This window comes from Typopeltis vanoorti, chromosome 3, assembly GCF_054136105.1.
Source record: "Typopeltis vanoorti isolate ZY-2024b chromosome 3, IOZ_Tvanoo_1.0, whole genome shotgun sequence".
Classification (NCBI taxonomy): Eukaryota; Metazoa; Arthropoda; class Arachnida; order Uropygi; family Thelyphonidae; genus Typopeltis; species Typopeltis vanoorti.
In genome coordinates, this window is record NC_143551.1 from 1089431 (window position 1) to 1113035 (window position 23605).

At 39.1% G+C, this 23605-nt stretch overlaps 1 protein-coding gene across 1 annotated transcript in view; it reads right to left on the reverse strand.

The window, feature by feature from the left end:
• Positions 1-23605, reverse strand: part of FASN1 (Fatty acid synthase 1) — a 666286-nt gene that overhangs the window by 609861 nt on the left and 32820 nt on the right. The window contains exon 2 of the mRNA XM_090415364.1: positions 18540-18766. Within this exon, the coding sequence (XP_090271490.1) occupies positions 18540-18759 (220 nt within the window). The 5' untranslated portion in view covers positions 18760-18766. The remainder of the gene's footprint in view (positions 1-18539; positions 18767-23605) is intronic.

The following is a 23605-nucleotide window of genomic DNA, read 5'->3' on the forward strand; positions in this document are numbered from 1 at the left end:
GATAGGACTTTAGTGTCACCCACATGGTTGGGCTTAGTATTGTAAGTTTTTGTGTGCATGTTACATTAATTGTTTTTGTAATCCCCGTAGATGTCCTAGTGACTAGGACGAAATATAGGAAGTATTAAATTCTATTTTAATTCTTTTTGAGTGTTGTAAAAAATCCATTAAGCCTCCAACATGAAATACAGGTCCCGCTTGTACTCTTCTGCATACTTGACATTGCTCCCCACATACACATCTCTCTGATATGTATCAAATAGCCCATCCTGAATCCTGTTAACTAACCTAACATCTAAACCCATGTGATGCAACTTAAATATCAGGTTATGACATGGCACTCTGTCAAACACTTTTGCAAAATCCCCAAAAATGGCAGAATATGCCTTTCCCCTCATCAACTGCTCTTGTCATTTTACTATAAAAGGCAATCATTTTACAAAAGCAAGAGCATCCCTTAACAAATCTATGTTGACTCAAACAGGTAACATTACCTTCATCTTCTCAACACTGTATATGGTCCCTGACTAATTTCCCCACGATCTTAACTACTAATGAAACACAAATTGGTTTATAATTTGACAGTTCCAGTCTGCTACCATCCTCATAATGCAACTATCTTATAATCTTGCATGTCTATTAATCTTCCAAGTCAAAACCACATGGTTACTCTCTGCAACTGGGGGCAGAGATGCCATCTCAATTATAATCAGCTCTTTTGATGCTATGACCAAATCCAAAACTCTTGAACTTCGTGTTCCTACTACTACATGTTGCCTAAGACATTTTTCCCTCAAGAAATCTAGAAATCCCATTCCTTATTACTACATGCAGTTTCCGCTTCCCAATTTATACTGCTGTATTTAAAATTTTCCATAACAATCACTCTTCTTGCACTTGCCAAGCTGCCTAAGTATCTCCTGCTCTTAGCCCTCTATGCTGCCTGGCTTGTAGCAACATCCACTAAATATCCTATCCTGCTCACCTGTACCTCACACTGGCGGTGGAACTAATGCTTTCAAAACCATTAGTTCCACCGCCTTCTAAATCCTCCATGTTGAAAGGACATAAGTCATCACTTATGTCCTCTCAGTCCATAAGCAGTATTACACCATTGCGTTTTCCCTTCGTATCCTGTCAAAAACAGCTGTACCCTCCGATTTATATTCCTGTTAGTTTATCATCGACTGTCAACCACATCTCATAGATCCCAATAATCTTTGGCCAGACCGATGTTATTAGCACCAACAGTTCATCTAATTTATTCCTGATACTCCTGGCATTAGTATAAAGAATAAATGTGTAACTGTTTCTATACCTATCATTATCCCCTTCAGCTTCACTGGATTCAGCATTACCTGATGTATTCCCCCTTCTCCCAAACACCTATTCCCACAAGAGGCCACCCCGTCTACCATCCAACCTGATAATTCTAGTTTTTCTCTGCATTGACACAGTGTCTCATTGAGAGAAGAGCATTCTCTCCAGATGCCTACATCCTTTCTCATTCAAATGCATGCCATCTCTCGCATACAGTTTCTGTCTGTCCTCAAATTTCCTCCAAGCATCCACGTATTCCAATCCTCTCTTTTGACACATTCTGGCTATTATACTAATTATTTTTAATGCTCTTCTCCTTAGCACTTCATTAACATACCCAGGCAACACACTATCTTGTCTCTCAATGTCTTCTTCCATACAACCTAAAGCATGAACCTCAGATTTCTTGCCACCCAATTTACATTGCCTCTCAAGCCATTCATTCCAATCATCACAATCATCTCATCCACCCTTTCAATCTGCTTAATTGCCATAGCTACACTTTCTATTGTTCACCCAGGCAAACACTCCTCTGTCATTCTATCTTACAAATGATGGATCATTGAGTCTCCATGCATCACACCTCTTACTACTCTATTTCTTCCTTGTTCACCTGTATCACTTTCTTTCACTTCTAACACTTTTTTTAACTAACACTCTAACACTTTCTTTCTTTGTTTCCCCCTACTTACCTGCTGTCCTGGCATCTCTCTCTATTCCTAGTTCCAGCACTCTCTCCCATTTTTCTCATTCCCTCTGGTCTATTGTTTCTATTCTCTCTTCTTCTTCTATCATTCCTATATCTCTCTCACTCCTACTCTGATTCCTTTCACATTCATTGCTTCCATTCACTTAACCTTTTCTTTCATGCTTCTCAACTCATTCCTGAGGCATTCCACCTCCTCTTTCAGTGCATCTATCTCTCTGCAAGCTACTGACTCTTGCTCGCCATTCATCCTCACAAGAAGTCAAAGACTCATTCAGGGAGGACACCTACTCTACATCTCCATCTCCACACTCAATCCACCAACTACAGTGAACTGCATCATCATCTATGCCAATGATATCTACCACCCACCACCACCACCACCACTAGCATTTTCACAGATAATCACAATCCATGTTCACATTGGGATAAGTCTAGCAGCCTTTTGGCTGGAGAGCGGATATGCTAACTTCTTGGCCAACCAGGCTGATTGAGACATAAATGTTAGTCAGGGATTGTTAGCAGGTTGATATGGAAGAGGTTTTTCATAGAATTGGAGGGGGGGGGGGGAATAAGAGCCATCTCCTGAAAACTGTACAAGGAGGGTGTGAGCAGAGGTGTGAGAAGAAGGTTCTTTACATGGATAGTAGTTGGTGAGCTGAATACATTGCTTTAATGTGTTGTGAATGTAGACACATTGAATCACTTTAAGGGCATGATTGGATGAGTTTTTTTTGTGATAGTGTGTACTTCCCATGGTGAGTCTCTGACTCCATGGAGGTCAGATACTACTACTACTAATAATAATAATAACAGCATCCTATCACACTCAAAATCTACACACATATTATCAAATTTGATGTACTATCAAATATGGATTACAGACTTTGGTGGATAGAAGGAAAAGAGGTAATATGATAGAGACATTTAAGTTAGTGAGAGGATTTTATTGGATTAATCCATAGGAGATTAGAAAAAGAGTACAAAACAAGAGGGAAAGGAACAGAAACCATCTATGGAAGTTATGTAAGAGTGTGAGGTGTGGGAAGTAGATGTTTTACATGGAGTATTGTCATTGGATGGAACACATTAACAGAATATCTTGTTAATGAAAGAAGTATTAAGGATTTTAAGATTCAGTATGATAAATATGTTGTCAGTTGAATTAACCTCCTATGATGAGTCTGTTGACTCCATGGAGGATGTAATAATAATAATAATAATAATAATAATAATTGCTCACTTTGTTGGCACAATTCCTCTGCAATTATTAATAGTACTCCCCCTTCATCGTTTCAGTTTTCTATCTTTCCGAAAAATTGCATATCCTTCCATTTCTATTCCCAACATCGCATCATCCTGAGACAATCATGTTGCCTTACAGATTGCCTTTGGGTATACATACTGGTGAAATCAATCACTAACAAACTCATTTCTCTTATTTCTAATGCTCCTTACATTTTCATATAAACATAACAATGACCGTGTCTTTGAAAACGTTCCACCTCTATTCTAGCCACTATTCCACATCTCGGTCTTCAGTCAAACCATTCCAGTTTACCTGATTCTGAGTATGACTGCCATTCCTACCTGTCACATCCTCACATTTATGCATTCCATCACTTTGTCTTGCTGCAACCACATCTTCAACCTCATATCGTCTTTCTCCAATCATACAACCTGTTTAGCTGCTTCCTTTAAAGATCAGATAACCTTTGATCGTTAATTCCATTAACTTATTCTTACTGAATCCCCTTTGCCTCACATAACCATGTTGCTATTCATTATTATTAGTAGTAACATCTCACCTCTATGGAGTCAGAAACTCATCGTGTGAGGTACCCACTATTGCACACAATGCTCATCCAACCATGCCTTAAACAGATTCAACAGATCTACATTCAGGCAATGCATTCCACTCTCCATGCAAAGAACATGTTCCTCACTCCTCTGCTCACACGCTCCTTATACAATTCCAGCTATGGCCTCTTGTTCTATCACCCCCTCTCCCATTCCATAAAAAATCTCTTTCATGTCAACCTGATAACAACCCCTGACTACCTTATATGTCTCAATCACATTCCCCTCCTCTCTTCTACCTATTCATGAAGCTTTGCAATTTACATTCTCTCAATCTGTCCTCGTACTCCACATACCAAACAGCACTGATCACCTTTGTGAATCTTCTCTGGACCCTTTCCAACATATCTCCGTCACTATGAAAACCCAGTGACCATATTTGTGCACAATAACCCATATGAGATCTGATGAAGGCCTTATACAATGGAATCGTAACCTATTTATTTCTGCATGTCAGGGTCCTCCGCATCATTGCCATTATCCGATGCGACGTCTTCGCAATTTGTGCAATATGAGCTCTGAATTTCAGGTCCATGTTCACTACCATTCCTAGATTTCTCATCTCCTCTACTTCCTTTAAAGATTCCCCATCACTGCGTATCATATATCAAACTCTTTAACTTTGCAACATTGCACTGATATTTCCACTTACCTGCCCATTCATACAATGTATTCAAAACATTCTGTAAGGCCATAACATCTGCTGGAATCTGCATTGCTCTATCCAATTTTGCATCACCTGCAGATCACTAGTTAAACTCATCCCAATATCAGTCACACACAAATTAAACAGCAATGATCCAAAAACTAACACAATGCAGTACAAGTACACGATACTAGTCAACTTCCTCTTTCACTGAACCTTATATACAACTTTCTGAGGCAATCACTGATCTAACTCAGAAGTCTGTTATCCATTCGAAGGGGGGCGCTAGTGGGCCAAGTACTGCGGACGTGTTTTGAAGAGCTCCTGATTCAGATAAGTTTTTACTAGGAATAATTAAGTATATATGCGTAATTGTTTGAGTAAGAGCGGCTGTAAACGTTGTACGCTACCGGTATTATTAGTGTGGGTTTTTTTTCTTGTCTAAACTAAATACGAAATCGTTATTATTAGACCTATAACCGGCAGAGAGAGAAAAAAAAATGGCGGCGGCATTGTCATTCCATGATTTGAATGTAGATTTCAGTCGTTTCGTTAAGTGTGAGGTCTGTTATATGTATTCCTTCGATTACATAAATGATTTGTGGATGTTTAGTGCGGATGGAAGAAGGGTGTGTGCGAAGTGTGACCTGAACGAAGAACTAATGAATGCGAATATGAAATTGATGACAGAAAGTGCTAGTACCGATTGTATCGCGATTGCACGTTTGAAAGAAAAGGATACTGAGCAAGAGAAGTGAAAAAATGTTAAAAAATCAGGAAAAAGGAAAAAGAGCGATTTGACAACCGTAATGGATGTTAAAAGGGACGAAAGTGAGGTGGAAAGAAACGAAATTGAGAGAACGAATGAAAGTAGAACTTGCGTAATGCAGAAATCGCAAGTAAAAAAAATCGAAAGAATAAATGATGGCGAAAGTTCGACGCATGTTGGACCGAAAGTACTGAAACAAAGAAAGATGAATGACAGTAAAAGTGAGAAGAATGATAGCGAAAGTTGGACGCATGTTAGTCCGAAAGTACGGAAACAAAGAAAGATAAATGAGAGTGAAAGTGAGAAGAATGATAGTGAAAGTTGGACGTATGTTGGACCGAAAGTACGGAAACAAAGAAGGATGAATGAGAGGGAATGTGAGAAGAGGGGGTCGAGAGTTAGAAAGTTAGAAAGATTTAATGATAGAGAGAATGTGTCGCGAGGTTCGGAAAGTGAATTAGATTGGATGAGGCAAGAAATGAAATGGATGCGGAATGAAATTAAGAGAATTCAGGTCAAAACTATTACAATAAATCATGATGGCATGAAAGAGTTAACGAAAGATGAGCGAGTGGCGTTGTATGGCGACTCCATTATTAAAGGTGTGCTAGAGGATAAAATGCACAAGGTATGTTTTCCAGGCGGTAAAATAAGTAGAGTGATTGAGGCATTGGATATGAGGCGGGAGCGAGCAAAAGAGTTAATTGTATTAATTGGTACAAATGATTTGAGAGAGAACAAAGAGCATGTCAAAATGAATGTCAAGAGACTGCTTGGAAAGATAAAAGAGAACAGTGTGACAGGAAGGGTGGTCAGTGTGTTGCCTAGGTATGATTGTGGTGAAATGAGGCGGAGAGCAAGGATTATGAATGGTATTCTGGCTGAAATGTGTGAGGAGACGGGAGTACAGTTTGTTAATGTGTGGAATGAGTTTGAGGGACGAAGTGAGCTGTATGGGAGCGATGGACTGCATTTGAGTGGTTATGGTGTGAGTCGCTTGGAGAGACTGTTGCTGGAAGGTAGAGAAGTGAATAGAGAAAATGAATCAGATCGAGAGGGGAGTGATGTGGAAGAGCAGGAGAGTAAGACGGGAGAGATTGAAGAAGTGGAAAACAATGGAGAGGTGAGTGGTATGAGTATAGAAAATGAGAGAATGGGTGTGCAAGAGGAGCAGGGAAACGGGGAGGCCCAGGGTGGACAGGGATACACAGCGTGAGAAAGGTGGATGCTCCAAGAGGAGGTGAGAGCATGTGTAGGCAGGAAAGTAATGGGATGACCAGGGATCAAGAGGAAACAGATGTTGTTGCAAAGGGTTCTAAAATGAAGAAGCAGAAAGAGAAATGGCCCCAGTTCAGCATGGAGAGAGCACATCGAGTGAATGGTATCAGTGGAACTAGCTGTAGATCCAGAAATGAGTTGTTGTGTTTGTATACCAATGCTAGAAGCATAAGAAACAAGGCGGATGAAATGGTTGCACTAATTGCGTCTGTGCACCCAGAGATTGTCGGAATAAGTGAGACATGGTTAGATGAGGACGACATCCTGACAGGAATAGAGATGGAAAGGTATGATGTGTTTCGTGAGGATAGAAGGGATAAAAAGGGAGGGGGAGTGCTATTGATGATAGAGAAAGAGTTATGTCCATACAAGGTAGAGATGCAAGAGGGAAATAGGGCCAGTGGTTTTGAGGCAGTATGGTGTGAGATAGAGGTGAATAGAGTCAAATACTTGGTGGGATGTTGTTATAGACCTGGTAATGTGGATGGTGGTGATAGTGAAATGTATAGTCAAATAAGCCAAGCAAATAAGAAAAGGGTGATCATTATGGGTGATTTTAATTATGGCAATATAGACTGGAATGAAGAGATAGCGACTGGAAGTAAAGAAAATAAGTTTCTTGAGTTTTTGAGGGATAACTACCTCAGACAGTATGTAACAGAGGGCACACGAGGATTAAGGGTCTTGGATTTGGTCATCTCATCGGAGGATGTAATTATAAATGAGGTGTCAAATCATCCACCAATTGGTGAAAGTGACCATGAGGTGATTACTTGGGTGGTTGCCAGCAGTGCAAGGACCCCTGTGAAAAAAGGGTATATGTGGAACTACAAGGGGGGTGATTATGAAGAGCTCAGGAGACAGCTTGCAGATGTAGCATGGAATGAGGAGTTAGCTGGAAAAGAGATCAATGCAGCTTGGGGGATTTTCAAAAACTATTTAGTAGATGCAATGTCTAAATGTATACCATGGGTGAGAAGGTTAAATAAGGTAGGTGTGAGATGGATGAATAAAGAGATTAAGCATGCAATACAGAAAAAACAGGCATTGTGGAGACAGCATAAGAGAAGTGGAAGTAACCAATTTCATGAGGTCTACAAAGACCAGGCAAGGAGGGTGACTTGGTTGGTGAGAGTAGCTAAAGAGAGGTATGAACAGCAGTTAGCTAATGAAGCCAAAAAGAATCCTAGGGAGTTCTTTCGATATGTAGCCAGCAAAAGAAAGAATGATTATGGAAGGATGACATTGATTGGAGGAAATGGTATAAAGACAGCTGTTGCAGAATGTGTTGTGGAGATACTTAATGAGCAATTCATAAACATCTTTCAATCTTGTGAATGTGACTTCATGGAGAGATTAAGAGCAGTTGATGATGGGGAGGAGAGACTGACTGTAAGTGAGCAAGAAGTGTTTGGGGAGTTGAGTAAACTAGATGTAAATAAGACTGTGGGAATTGATAATATATCACCACGTATTCTGAAGGAGTGTGCTAGAGAGATGACACCTGCCTTGACATATTTTTTTAATACGAATCTTGCACTTGGTCAAGTTCCTAAAGAGTGGAAGGAGGGCAAGATTGTGCCACTTCATAAAGGAGGTGATCGAACTCAAGCATCAAACTATAGGCCTATCTGTGTGTCAGGTGTTGTGGTTAAGTTGTTGGAGAAGCTTGTGAGAACTAGGATCCAGAGTTGGGTTGACAACAATGGTATAATTTTTGATGGACAGCATGGATGTGCTAAAGGGAGGTCATGTTTTAGTAATCTACTTACTTATTACAATAAAGTGACTGCTTCCTTGGACAGAGGAGAAGGATACACAGTAATATACTTGGATTTCGCAAAAGCTTTTGATAGAGTACCTCATGATAAGTTGACAGTCAAACTAGAGCAGATGAGGTTGGATATTAGATTAGTGCATTGGATTGGAGACTGGCTATCTGATAGGTATCAACAAGTTGTGTATGGGGGTGCAATATCCAGGAAAAGGAAAGTCACTAGTGGAGTGCCTCAGGGGTCTGTTTTAGGGCCATTACTATTTAACTTATATATTAATGATATTGGTGAAGATTTGGATGGAGATATTCAGTTGTTTGCAGATGATGCAAAGTTGGGACGAACCATAAAGAGTAGTGAAGATGTTGTGGCCTTGCAAGAAGACTTGAATAAATTGAGTGATTGGGCAAGCGAATGGGGATGTGAGTTCAATGTTGCAAAATGTAAGGTTTTAAAATTTGGAAAACAAAGATGGGATGCAGAATTTATGCTTGGTGAGAATATATTGTTGGAAGTAGAGGAAATAAGAGATCTGGGGGTGATAGTGGATAAGGATCTAAAATTTAGGGGACACATCGCCAAAATTGTGAAGACAACACAAAGACTTCTGGGAATGATGCGGAGGACACTGACATGTAGAAATAGGGAGATACTTGTTCCAATGTATAAGGCTTTGATTAGGCCACACTTGGACTATTGTGCCCAGATTTGGTCACCGGGTTTTCAGAAGGATGAAGAGATGTTGGAAAGGGTCCAAAGGCGAATGACTAAGGTAGTTTCTGACCTCTGGAATGTTGAGTATGAGGAAAGATTGAAAAGATGTAATTTGCAGAGTCTCGTGGAGAGAAGGAAGAGGGGAGATATGATAGAGACCTACAAGTTGGTAAGGGGTTGTTATAGGATCAATGGTGGAGAAGTTCTACAGAGAATAGTGGGAGATCAGGGGAGAACCAGAGGTCATCCCTGGAAACTGTATAAGGAGGGTGTGAGTAAGGGAGTGAGAGGCAGGTTTTTTTCGTGCAGAGTTGTGAGTGATTGGAATGCCCTGCCTGAGAGCGTGGTGTCTGCAAGTAGTTTGAATGTGTTTAAGACACGGTATGATGAGATGTGTGTGTAAGATAAAAGGACCTCCTAGATGAGTCTTTGACTCCATGAGGTCTTGTTTTAATAATAATAATAATTCCCATCCATTTCAATTTATTTAAAAGCTTATCAAGTGGCAGTCTATCAAAAGCTTTTGCAAAATCCAAGTACACCACTGTATATGCATCTATCGTGTCCAAGGTATTCGTCACCTTCTTATATTACATAAGTTAGTAAAACATGATTTCCCTTTAACAAACCCATGCTGATAACCACAGGGAATACTGCTGTTATCAACCCATTTCTGTATCCTATTTCTCAAAAATCTCTCTCTAACTTCACCACAACTCCAGATATACAGATTGGCCTATAATTTGAAGCTACAGCCTTCTCACCACCTTTATGCAGTGGAACAATTTTACCTTCTTTTCACTTCCTTGGAACCTGTGCAGTTATAAGACTCTTATTAAACAGCCATCCGAATTCCACTGCTAATTCCATGGAACATTCCATTAAGACGCATTGTAATGTATCATCAAATGATATTGCATTATTGACATCAAGATTATTTATTTCCTCAAATACCTCCTGAACATTTGACACATCTGATAAAACATTTGATGGAACAGTTGAACCATCCTTTACCATGTCCACTTCTTAACTTCCAAGGATGCGCCTTGTCCTTTCACCACCATCTAATTAAAATATTCCATCAAATGAAATCCTGTATGATCCTTTCAGAACTTTGTAAGTCTGAATCATAGCACCCCTCTTTCTCCTTTTGCTATCTGCAGTCTACAAATTCTTAATCTGTTTTCATAATCAGTATTCCATAATCCAGATATCGTTTTTAACATTCTCCTTTGCACTCTCCCCAATATATGCACCCTCTTTGCACCCTCTCCAATATGCGTGGGAAATTGTGAAAGAATATTTGTTAGTAGCAATGGTAAGTTGTTTACCACGAGTGAAGAAGAGGACACAACTTGGAGTAAAGTGGATGACAAACAATATTAAACAGGAATTGCATGCAAAAAAAAAAAGAGGCTATGGAAGAGATATAAGGAGACAGGTGAAGAGAAGATGCATGAAGAATATAAGACACAGGCCAGAAGAGTGATTAGAATGGTAAGGAAAGCGAAACTGGAATATGAGAGGAGATTGGCCCTAAGATCCAAAGAAAATCCTAAGAAATTTTTTAGCTACGTGGCCAGTAGGAGGAGAAATGACTGTGGAAGAATGATATTGTGGGATAAAAATAGGAACAGAGTGACTGATGCAGAGGATATAGTGGAATTGTTCAATGAACACTTCATTGTAGTATTTCATCCTAGAGGAATCAGTTTTAATGCTAGAGGGATAGGGCTGGTTCGAGATTTAGAGGTACAGGAGGAGAGTGTGTTTCAGATACTGAGTACTCTGGATGTCAGTAAAGCTGTGGGACTGGATGGTATTTCACCACAAGTTTTGAGAGAATGTGCTAGGGAACTGACAGTGCCTTTGAACTGGCTTTTCAATGAAAGTCTGGCTTTGGCAAAGGTGCCCAGGGAATGGAAGGAAGGTATGATAGTGCCATTGCATAAGGGTGGTAACAGACTGCAAGTGTCTAATTATAAGCCAGTCTATGTGTCATTAGTAGTTGTCAAGATCTTGGAGAAAGTAGTGAGGGACCGTATACAGCATTGGGAAGATGAGGGTAATGTTATCTGTGAGAGTCAACATGGATTTGTGAAAGGGCGTTCTTGTTTTAGCAATATGCTAGTCTTCTATAATAAAGTTACAAGAACATTAGATGAGGGAAAGGCATATACTGCAATTTTCTTAGACTTAGCAAAGGCATTTGACAGGGTGCCACATGATAAGCTGATATTTAAGTTGCAGCACATGGGTCTGGATGTCAGATTGGTCAACTGGATTCAGGATTGTTAAAAATACCAAGCAATTTTAAACCTGGTTTTACTCTATTTCCCAAGTAAGCAAACAGACAAACAAGTCAAGTTTGCGCCTGCAAGTGATGCAAGTCTAGCTGATCCTACAGGTAGTGCAAGACCAAGGCAACTCGTGGTAAAGGTGTCATAAGCTCTGATCACTAATCTTAATATTTACCCTTAATGCCAAAACACATCTCCAAGAAGGGGTTGCATGATGTTTTGTATTAAAGGCAAGAGGCCACTACCCAGACCGGTTTCGACCTTTATTGAGGTCTCATCAGTGGGAGCTAGGCTAGAAATACCATGATTTAGTAATACAGAGCTTATAAGTATTTTACCAGTCTTGCACTACCTGTAGGATCAGCTAGACTTGCATCACTTGCAGGCGCAAACTTGAATTGTTTGTCTGTTTGATTACTCGGGAAATGGAGTAAAACCAGGTTTAAAATTGCTTTGTATTTTTAACATTTACTATACCCAAGGTAAAATACTTTCTACATGGATTCAGGATTGGCTGTCTGATAGGTATCAGAGAGTTGTGTATAGTGGAGCAGTTTCAAGGAGGCAGAGGGTTACAAGTGGGGTCCCACAGGGCTCAGTACTAGGACCTATATTGTTTAACCTTTATATTAATGACAGTGCCAGTGGATTGCAAGGGGATATTCAGTTGTTTGCGGATGATGCGAAGCTGGGAAGGATTATTAGTAATAGTGCAGATGTGGTAGCCCTGCAAGAGGATTTAAATAAGCTAGATAGATGGGCAACTGAATGGGGGTTTCAGTTTAATGCAGCAAAATGTAAGGTCTTGAGGTTTGGGAAACATCGATGGGATGCTGCATACCTTATGGGAGGAGTTATACTGGAGGAAGTAGGGGAGACAAAAGATCTGGGGTTGATGATTGATAAAAACCTGAAGTTTAGGGAACATATTGCAAAGGTGGTGAAGGTAACACAGAGGATTGCTGCAGTTATGAGAAGGACACTGACCTGCAGAGATAAGAGGGTTATCATTCCGTTGTATAAGTCTCTGATCAGACCACACTTGGATTATTGTTCTCAGATTTGGTCCCCAGGATTTGAAGGGGATAAATTAACTGTGGAAAGGATACAAAGACGGATGACAAAGATGGTTTCAGGACTGTACAAGGATAGTTATGAGGATTGGCTGAGAAAATGTGGACTGCAGAGTTTGGTGGATAGAAGAAGGAGAGGTGATATGATTGAGACTTTTAAACTGTTGACAGGTGGATACAGGGTTGACACTGGGGAGTTCTTTCTCTTGGTTGAACAGCAGGAAGGATTGATGACAAGAGGCCATCCCTGGAAGTTACGAAAGGAAACGGTGAGCAAGAGAGTAAGGAGTGGTTTCTTTGTGTGGAGGGTGGTTGAGCAGTGGAATGCATTGCCTGATGGAGTGGTGGGAGCGAGAATGGTCAGTGAGTTTAAAGAGTGGTATGATAGACTTTGTGTTTCTCATGGGGGGGGTACCTCCCCTGGATGAGTCTTGACAGACTTTATGTTCTTAGGAAGGACCTCCCACGATGAGTCTTTTGACTCCATGGAGGCCTGAATAATAATAATAATAATAATAATAATAATAATAATAATAATATCAGAATCACAACAGACACCAGGAGACCAGCCCTGTGCACAATAGTTCAAGTGAGGTCTTATCAATGCTTTCAAAAGAGGCAAAATGACATCCTTATCTTTACAAGTGAACATTGGTTTCAGCATTGCAATTATCTTTCAAGATGTATTTGCAATTTTTTCTACATGGCCCTGAACTTCAACTTCCTATATACTAACACTCCAAGATCCTAGCCTCATCAGATTCTTCAAGCATAATCCCACCAATTTAATACAACATTGGATATCTACTCACACTGAAGTACATGACTTGACATTTATTGACATTGAACTTACATCCATTTTCCCATGCTCACAATTCCAACCTATTCAAATCATTCTGCAAATACTGCATATCAGCAGCGTTCCTGATTACCGTACTTATGCACCTCCGCGCCTCAGTAGCGCAATTGGAAGAATGGTGCTACGTTGCGCCTTTCGATTAGAAAAGGCCTAAGTTCGATTCTCATCATGATGGGAGGAATCTTTATATGGACTTTATCAATCGAAGGTGAGTTAGCCGATCTCATACAGAGGTGACATGCGTTTTTCCTCTGGGAAACTCAGGTTTTTCATCTCGCATACAGACAAGTCGGCCGTTCAGAACACATGCAATTTACAAACAAAAAATACTACTTGTGGTGGGCAGTAGATGGCGTTGATGTAGATGATTGGTAGTAGCGGTTCAGTTTAGTAGTGGAGATGGAGAGTTGTACAGTGGGTGTCCTCCCGTGATGAGTCTTCGGACTCCTTGGAGGTGTCACAAATAATAATAATAATAATTATCTTTGCATCATCAGCAAATAGTTGGATGTCGCTTGTCAAATCCTTATTAATGCATAGATTGAATAACAGTTGACCAAGCACTGATCTTTGTGGTACACCACTGGTTACCTTAAATATTGCGGACTCGCCCCCCCCCCCCATGTACCACATTTTGATATCTGTCAGCCAGCCATCCTCTTATCCATGCTAATATTCTATAACCTAAACCCATATTCTCCTATTTATGTAACAGTCTATCATGCTGTATTCTGTCAAAAGCCTTAGCAAAATCCAAAAGTATCTTGGTGTATCCATTCCCCTAGTCTAGTTCAATGGTAACATTGTTATAGAATGTGAGCAAGTTGCCAAAATATCACCTTCCCTCAGTAAACTCATGTTGCTCATTGCAAATTAGAGATTCACTGTCAACCCATTTCTGAATGCGAGCCCTAACCAATTTTTCCAAAATGTTCACCACAACTCCTGAGATACTAATTGGTTGATAGTTGGATACATCGGTCTTTGCACCACCCTTATAAAGCAATGGAATTACTATACATTCTTTACATGTAGAATTTATATGAGTCTCAAAACAGGGAATTTTCCTGTGGAATATTCCCTGTTTTGAGACTCATATTAAACAGCCTGGTCAAAGGAATAGCCAGTTCATGTGAACACTCTTTTAGCACATGTGCTGATATCTCATCGGTCCCTATTGCTGAATTCTTATTCGGTTTGTGTAACAGCTCTAATACTTCGTCCTTATACACCTGTGTTTCTTCATCCAGCGAAGAGGTAGCAGTGAGCTCAGTGTTGCGTATACCAGGCTGATAGAGTTTAACAAAATGGGCACTCATTAGTTGAACAACCTCTTCTGCATCTGTAACCCTCACACCATCTGCATTTAGAAGAGTTATTGTTTCATATTCATTCTTTCTTTTACTTGTAGCTTATTGATAGAATTCTTGTGGGTTGTCTTTAGCATGCAGTGCCAGTTTGTTTTCATACTGAGATTTTGCTTTCTGTACAACAGTTGTGACCATTCTAGCCTTCTGCTTATAATTTTCATAATGCACATCATCCTTATCAACAAGGTATTTCTCATCATCCTTTTATTACAAATCTCTTGCTTAATAAGATTACACATCCATTTGACTCCTACCCTATTTGTTCTTTGAACTCTCGGAACACAATATTGCATCATTTGAGTATTGTTTAAGCTGATTATCCTTTGATTCTTTCTTCATAATACTAACTTACTTCTTCTCATTCACATCAACTAAACTCATTTTTAGATTTTTAATCTTCTCCTTCCGATGCTTCATTTCATTTTTCCTTTTCATCAACTCTTGCCTATGCTCTTCCACTCACTTTCTTTTGCTATTATGACTAACACTTCCACGTGATTTTTGTTTACTACCGGCTACGCTAGCTGTCATTTCAAAATGCTCTGACCTATCTATCAATGCACTTTTTATATATATTATTGCTTTACTTCTTTTTTGTTCACTCTAACAGTCCATAAATCTTTCATATTTTTCGATGCATATGAAACATATTCTTGCAGTGCATCCATTGAGAATAAGAATAAGGCAGAACTAGATGTCAATGAATAAGCTTTCCGTGCTGCAGACTTACACTTCTTATGGGTGTCATTTTCAGAAAGCAGAAGGAGTAAGAACAAACAAACAAACAGTAAAATCATAATCTGATATTATCGAAATGAGAGATTTGCTAATATCTGTCTTAGAAAATATAAGAAATACATCCACCGCCCCAACTATGATCAGGAAGGTACAGCTGAACATGCCTTGGATAATTTGCACAGAATCAAATAGGAAAGAAAAAAAAACCTGCTCTGTTTGGCTACAACAAATACAAACTTGAAAGACCGTCTAGAATCACCTGCAAATATAAAAAACCAACTTAAGCTAAATTAATATATAGTTGTGTTAACTTCCAAAGATTTGGGAAATGATAATTTTTAGGTATCCCTAAGATACTTAAGAATTATCAGAGACCCAGAGGACACCCTGCATGGGACTTGAAGTTTCTAGTCTACCTTATTCCACTTATTATTTTGTGTGTTATTATAATATTTATAGTAGGTTCTAGAAGATCTGTATGACAGATATAAAAGATATTATTATTATTATTCTGACCTAAATGGAGCCAAGAGACTCATCGTGAGAGGTCCTTCCTAGGAAGCACAAAGTCTATTATACCACTCCTTAAACTCATTGACTATTCCTGCTCTCACCACTCTATCAGGCAATGCATTCCACAGTTCAACCACCCTTCCTGCAAAGAAATCACTCCTCACCCTCTTGCTCACAGCTTCCTTTCGTAACCTTCAGGGATCGTCCCTTATCATTGTTCCTTCCCGCTGTTCTACTAAGTGAAAGAACTCCCCAGTGTCCACCCTGTAACTGCCTCTCAACAGTTTAAAAGTCTCAAACATATCACCTCTCCTTCTTCTATCCACCAAACTCTGCAATCCACATTTGCTCAGCTGATCCCCATAACTAACACTGTACACTCCTCAAACCATCTTTGTTATCTGCCTCTGTACCCTTTCCACAGTTAATTTATCTCCTTCAAATCCTGGGGACCAAATTTGAGAACAATAGTCTAAGTGTGGTCCAGGATCGTATACAATGGAAAGATAACGCTTTTATCTCTGCGGGTCAGCATCCTTCTGAGTATTGCAGCAATCCCCTGTGTTACCTTCACCACCTTCGCAGTAAGTCCCCTGAATTTCAGGTTTCTATCAATGATCAACCCCAGATCTTGTCTCTCCTACTTCCTCCAGTACAACTCCTCCAATACAGTATGAAGCGCACCATCGATGTGTCCCAAACCTCAAGACTTTACATTTTGCTGCATTAAACTGACATCCCCATTCATTTTCCCATCTGTCTAGTTTATTCAAATCCTCTTGCACGGCTGCCACATCCGCACTATTACTAATAACCCTTCCCAACATCTGCAAACAACTGAATATCCCTTTGCAATCCACTGACAATGTGATACAGGTCCCAGTATTGAGCCCTGTGGAACCCCACTTGTAACCTTCTGCCTCCTTGATATTGCCTCACCACACACAACTATCTGATACCTATCAGACAGCCAATCCTGAATCTAGTTGACTAACCACGACATCTAAACCAATGTGCTGCAACTTAAGTATCAGCTTATCATGTGGCACCCTGTCAGATTCTTTGCAAAATCCAAAAAATGGCAGTATATGCCTTTCCCTCATCAAATACTCTTGCCACTTTATCATAAAAGGCAATCATATTACTAAAACAAGAGCACCCCTTAACAAATCCATGTTGATCCTTCATGCATCAACATGCATCAATATTCTTCATGCATCCCTCAATATTAAAACATTACCCAATGCTGTATATGGTCCCTCACTAATTTATCCAAGACCTTAACAACTACTGAATCTTACCTTCCTTCCATTCCTATTTACCTTTTCCATAGCCAGACTTTCATTGAAAAGCCAGGTTAATGGAGCTGTCAGTTCTTTAGCAAATTCTCTCAAAACCTGTGGTGAAATACTATCTAGTTACACTGCTTTACTGACATCCAGAGTATTCAGTATTTGGAACACAATCTCCTCTTGCACCTCTAAACCTCAAACCTGTCCTATCCTTCTAGTATTAAAACTTAATTCTCCAGGATGAATTACTCCAATAAAGTGTTCATTGAACAACTCCACTATGTCCTCTGCATCAATCACTCTATTCCCATTTTGATCTCCAATGTCATTCTTCCACAATCGTTTCTCCTCCTACTGGCCACATAGCTAAAAAATTCCCTAGGATTTTCTTTGGATCCTAGTGGCAATCTCTTCTCATATTCCAGTTTTGTCTTCCTCACCATACTAGTCACTTTCCTAGCCTGAGTCTTATATTCTTCATGCATCCCTCAATATTAAAACATATGTAATTGTTTTTCTGTGGTGTATTCATGTCATTACACTTAATTATGAACTAATGTGGACCTACAATGGAGATAAAATAGAGATAATTAAAAGTTATGATTTACTGGGGTCCAGAAAAGAAATGATGCAATGTGAAGATGAAATAAAAAGAAAGGTAACCATTGGTAAAAAAGGCTAAGTTAAACCTGACAATAATTATTAAATATAGCAGTGTTAGCAAGGCCACAAAGTTAGAATTACCAATGCAATGGTATTTCCAGTAGTGATGTATGGATGTGAAAGCCAGATTATTAAGAAGAAAGACAGAAAGTAAATTGACTGATTTCAGTTATGGGTATCGAGGAGACTGTTAAGGATCCCATTAACCAAAGAATGACTAATAAGAAAGTTTTTGAGAGTATAAAGACAAAACGCTCCTTGAAGGCAATGAATGCTAAACAGAAGTTAATACTTTAAGCATATTATGTGAGCAAATGAATCATTGGAAAAGGCAGTTATGTTGGGAAAGATGGAGGATATGAGAAGGAGAGGAAGATTGCAAAAGAGTTGAAAGGACAACATAAAGGAACTTACCAACTTCAACTTACAGCTGCTGAAAGAAAAGACAAGGGGCTGGGTAGATGGAGAACTTGGTGATCTTGCTCACAAGATCACCAAGAGTCGAAAATGACTGGATGGTTGATAACAACAACTAATGATCTGCAATGTTGGCACATATCCACAGATTTCAAACAGTGATAATTATTCAGAATGAAGTCAAATAATGGAAATTATCCTAAAAAAATTCAAATAATTATAATTATTCTAAAACAATTAACTAACCTGGTTTCCAGCGCCTGTTATCATCAGTAACCATGTCAACTTTATTAAACAAATTATCACGAAATTCAGCAACATTGTCACACTCAGGAAACTGGCCAGATATTCCACTAACCACAATTTCATCTTTAATTTCCCAGTTGGGCATCTTACTATGGGGGTTAGAGGTACTTTCACCATAAGATCCTTCCATAAAGGGCAGAGTTTCAGACTGTGCAGGCATTCTGTTTCTAAAAGAAATGTTTCCAGTTTATTTATAGCTTAACAACAAACAAAAAATTATGTATTTTATATATTTTTATTTATTATTTATTTATATTTATTATTTATTTATATTTATTATTTATTTATATTTATTATTTATTTATATTATTTATTTATATTTATGTAAATTTTAAATGGCCTGGTTGGCCACTCTCCAGCCAAAAGGCTGCGGGGTTCGAATCCCACCCTGGACATGATTGTTTGTGATTGTCTGTGAAAATAGTCATGGTGGTAGGTAGCATTGGTGGAGATGATGAAAGTAGTGTAGTTCATTATAGTTGGCCGATTGAATGGTGGAGATGGAAATTTTTGGAGTAGGTGCCCTCCCTCAATGAGTCTTTGGACCAGAATTATTATTATGTCATATAATAATAATAATTTCATAATTAAAAATTCATCATCATCAAATTCCTGACATGTAACCTCAATGGGTGTACGATTTTTCATGTAGTACTGTATGATAGTACTACATGAAAAATTTACATCATTACTAACTTCCTATCTGCAATTTTCCTCCAAATCAGTCAAGACTCCAATATTATCAGATCTTATATTTCTATCTTCCAAGGACTTTTTACCGTATCAATCCACCTTTATCTTGGTCTTCCTCTGGGTCTTTTTCCTGCTTAATTTAATCAGGAAATTAAATTAAGCAGGAAATTAATTTCAATTTCCTGCTTAATTTAAAAAGGCATTCCAATCAATCACAACTCTCCATGCAAAAAACCTGCTTCTCACTCCCTGATAAAAATCACATCCTCCTTATACAGCCTCCAGGGATGACCTCTTGTTCTCATTTTATGAAAAACCTCTTCAACATTGATCCTTTAACAATCCCTTACCAATTTGTACATCTTGATTATATCACCCCTCTTCCTCCTATCCACTAGACTCTAAACTGCATCTTCTCAACCTTTCCTCATATTCAACATTCCAGAGATACTCTGGACCGTTTCCATCATCTCTTAGTACTTTTGAAAATTGTAACCATGTAGCATGAAAACCATGTAACCTGTGTGTGTGATGGTGGATGGCTCCCTATCCTCTCACCATTCAATTAATGCTATGGTTCCACAAGATTCTGTCCTCTCTCTTCCTGCTGTATATCAATGACCTACTTCAGTTAATATCCAACCCGATACACAGTTTATCAGACGACAGCACACTACACTCCTCGCTTTCATTCGATAAACCTTACCTTACACAATTCACCTCAACCTACAGAACATCAACCACCACTACCTTCAATTCCAATCTCCAAGCCATTCTACAATGGGGATCGGATAGCCTCATCAATTTCAATACTAATAAAACCCAGTTCTATACTATTTCCCATAAAAAAGAACCATTTTTTCCCCAGTATCCTTTTTGACGATGCCCAAATTTCCAGACAGCTTGAGATCTCTCTTCTTGGAATTACCCTCACATCAAACCTCTCCTGGCATGAACACATCACAATCATGTGCATCCTCAGCATCAAAAAAACTAGGATATCTCTTTCGCTCAAGACGTTACTTCACCCCTGAACAGCTGTTAACATTTTACAAATCACAAATCCTCCTAGCTATTGAATACTGCTCCCACATATGGGGTGGAGCTCCCAAAAGTTCTCTCAAAATGCTTGACTCAATACAGAGGAGAGCAATTAGACTTATTAATGAACCATCTCTTACAAACTCTCTCTCCCCCCACTTTTGCACAGACGTCTGGTTTCTGCAGTATGTATATTCTACAAATATTTCCATGGGAAACACTCATCTGAAATAACATCAATAATTCCTCTGCTCAGTACTAAGCTCGTTGGAACACATGCAGCTGGCTACTCAACATTCCTTCACAGTACACCTAGAAACAAACAGAACAAGTTTCTTTTCCACAGTGCAGTAGTTGCATCCCTGCAACTGCTGCACTGTGGAACAGTCTCCCACCTGCTGTGTTTCCCAAGGAATACAATTTGCAGTCATTTAAATCAAATGCAAACAAGTTCCTCCTTTCCTAACCCACTACTCATACACGGTACTAATGTACTATAGGCTGATCAACCAACCTCTTGTGTATGGGCAAAACATAAAAAAAAATAATAATAATAATAATAATAATACATGCACTATAGTCCATATGTGGTCTAATCAAGGCCTTATACAATGGAACAAGAAGTTCCTGACTTGTACAAGTCAGTATCCTCTGCATCATTCCCAGAATTTTTTGTTTTGTCCTCACAATTGTGGTATTGTGGCCTGTAAATTTTATATCCTTATCCACCATCACCCCAAGATCTCTTATTTCCTGATCCTCCAACAATATATCCCCACGAAGCATAAATTCTACATTCCATTTTTGTTTCCCAAATTTTAAACATTACATTTCGCAACACTGCTCTGGCATCCCCACTCCTATACCCATTCAATCAATCTATTCAAGTCCTCTTGTAAGGCCAGAACATCTGCTTTACTCCTCATAGTTCGTCCCATCTTTGCATCATCTGCAAACAGCTGAATATCCCTATCCAAATCTTCCCCAATATCATTAACATATAGATTAAACAACAATGGTGCAAAAGCATAAAATTTATATAAATTTTATATGTAAATGCAAATATTATTATTATTATCCGACCGCCATGGAGTCAGAGACTCATCGTGCGAAATACACACTGTCACACACTCATCCAACTATGGCTTAAACTGACTCAATGTCTGTACATTTACAATACAATTAGGCAATATATTCCACTCTCGATGTAAAGAACCTGCTCCTCACAACCTTCTTATACAGGTTCCAGGGATGGCCTCTTGTTCTACACCCTCTCCCATTCTATGAAAATTCTCTTCCATGTCAATGGGATAACAACCCCTTATTAACTCATACGTCTCAATGATATCCTCCCTGGAACCTTCATGAGACTTTGCAATTTACATTCTCTCAATCTATCTGCATACTCCACATTCCAATTACCACTTATTGTTAATCTTCACTGGACATTTTCTGATATATCCTCATCACCATGATGACCCGGTGAAGAAATCTGCACAATAATCCATATTATCAGATATTTATACAATGGAATTATAACTACTTATTTCTGCACAACTTGTGCAATGTGGGCACTGAATTTCAGGTCATTGTCCACTATCACTCCTAGTTCTCTGATGTATTGTACTATACCTTGTTTAAAGTTTCTCCATCAAGTCTATACTTTGCATCCCATCATTACTTACCAAATTTCAAAATCTTCTACTTTGCAACACTGAAGTGACATTTCTACTTACCTGCCCATTTGTGCAATGTATTCAAATCCTCCTGAAAGGCATAACATCTGCTTGACTCTGCATTGCTCTCCCCAGTTTTGGATCATGAAGGGGCGCTCTTGTTTTAGCAATATGCTAGCTTTTATGATAAAGTTACAAGAGCATTAGATGAGGGAAGGGCATATACTGCCATTTTCCTAGACTTAGCAAAGGCATGTGACAGGGCAGCACATGATAAGCTGATATTCAAGTTGCAGCACATAGGTCTGCATGTCAGATTGGTCAACTGGATTCAGGATTGACTATCCAATAGGTATCAGAGAGTTGTGTATGGTGTAGCGATATCAAAGAGGCAGAAGGTTACAAGTGGTGTTCCACAGGGCTCAGTCCTGGAACCTATATTGTTTAACCTTTATATTAATGACATTGTCCGTGGATTGCAAGAGGATATTCAGTTGTTTGCGAATGATGCGAAGCTGGGAAGGGTTATCTGTAACAGTGCAGATGTGGTGGCCCTGCAAGAGGATTTGAATAAGCTAGACAGATGGGCAAATGAATTGGAGTTTCAGTTTAATGCAACAAAATGTAAGGTCTTGAGGTTTGGGACACATCGATGGGACGCTGCATACTCTACAGGAGGAGTTAAACTGGAGGAAGTAGGGAAGACAAGAGATCTGGGGTTGATAATTGAGAGAAAACTGAAATTTAGGGGATATATTGCAAAGGTAGTGAAGGTAACACAGAGGATTGCTGCAATAATAAGAAGGACACTGACCTGCAGAGATAAAATGGTTATCATTCCGTTGTATAAGACTCTGATCAGACCACACTTAGACTATTGTTCTCAGATCTGGTCCCCAGGATTTGAAGGAGATAAATTAACTGTGGAAAGGGTACAAAAGCAAATAACAAAGATGGTGTCAGGACTGTACAATGTTAATTATGAGAATTGGCTGAGAGAGAGTGTGGACCGCAAAGTTTGGTGGATATAAGAAGGAGAGGCGATATGATAGAGACTTTTAAACTGTTGAGAGGTGGTTTACAGGGTTCACACTGGGAAGTTCTTTTGCTTGGTTGAACAGCGGGAAGGAGTCATGACAAGGGACCATCCCTAGAAGTTACAAAAAGAAAGTATGAGAAAGAGGGTGAGGAGTGGTTTCTTTGCATGGAGGATGGTTGAACCATGGAATGCATTGCCTGATGGAGTGGTGAGTTCGAGAACGGTCAATGCATTTAAGGAGTGGTATGATAGACTTTGTGTTTCTTAGAAAGGACCTACCACGATGAGTCTTTTGACTGCATGGAGGCCTGAATAATAATAATAATAATAATAATAATCTTCATATTACTAGTTAATCCTATCCCAATATCATTATTATCACCTAAGTATGTTCTTTTGTCATATACACAGCTCATCATACCACACCTTAAACAACTCAAATTCTCTATAGACACCACACTCTTAGGCAAGGCATTCCAATCACTCACAACTCTACATGCAAAAAACTTGCTTCTCATTCCCTGTTACATACTGCCTGAGGTAGATGTCCCTCAAAA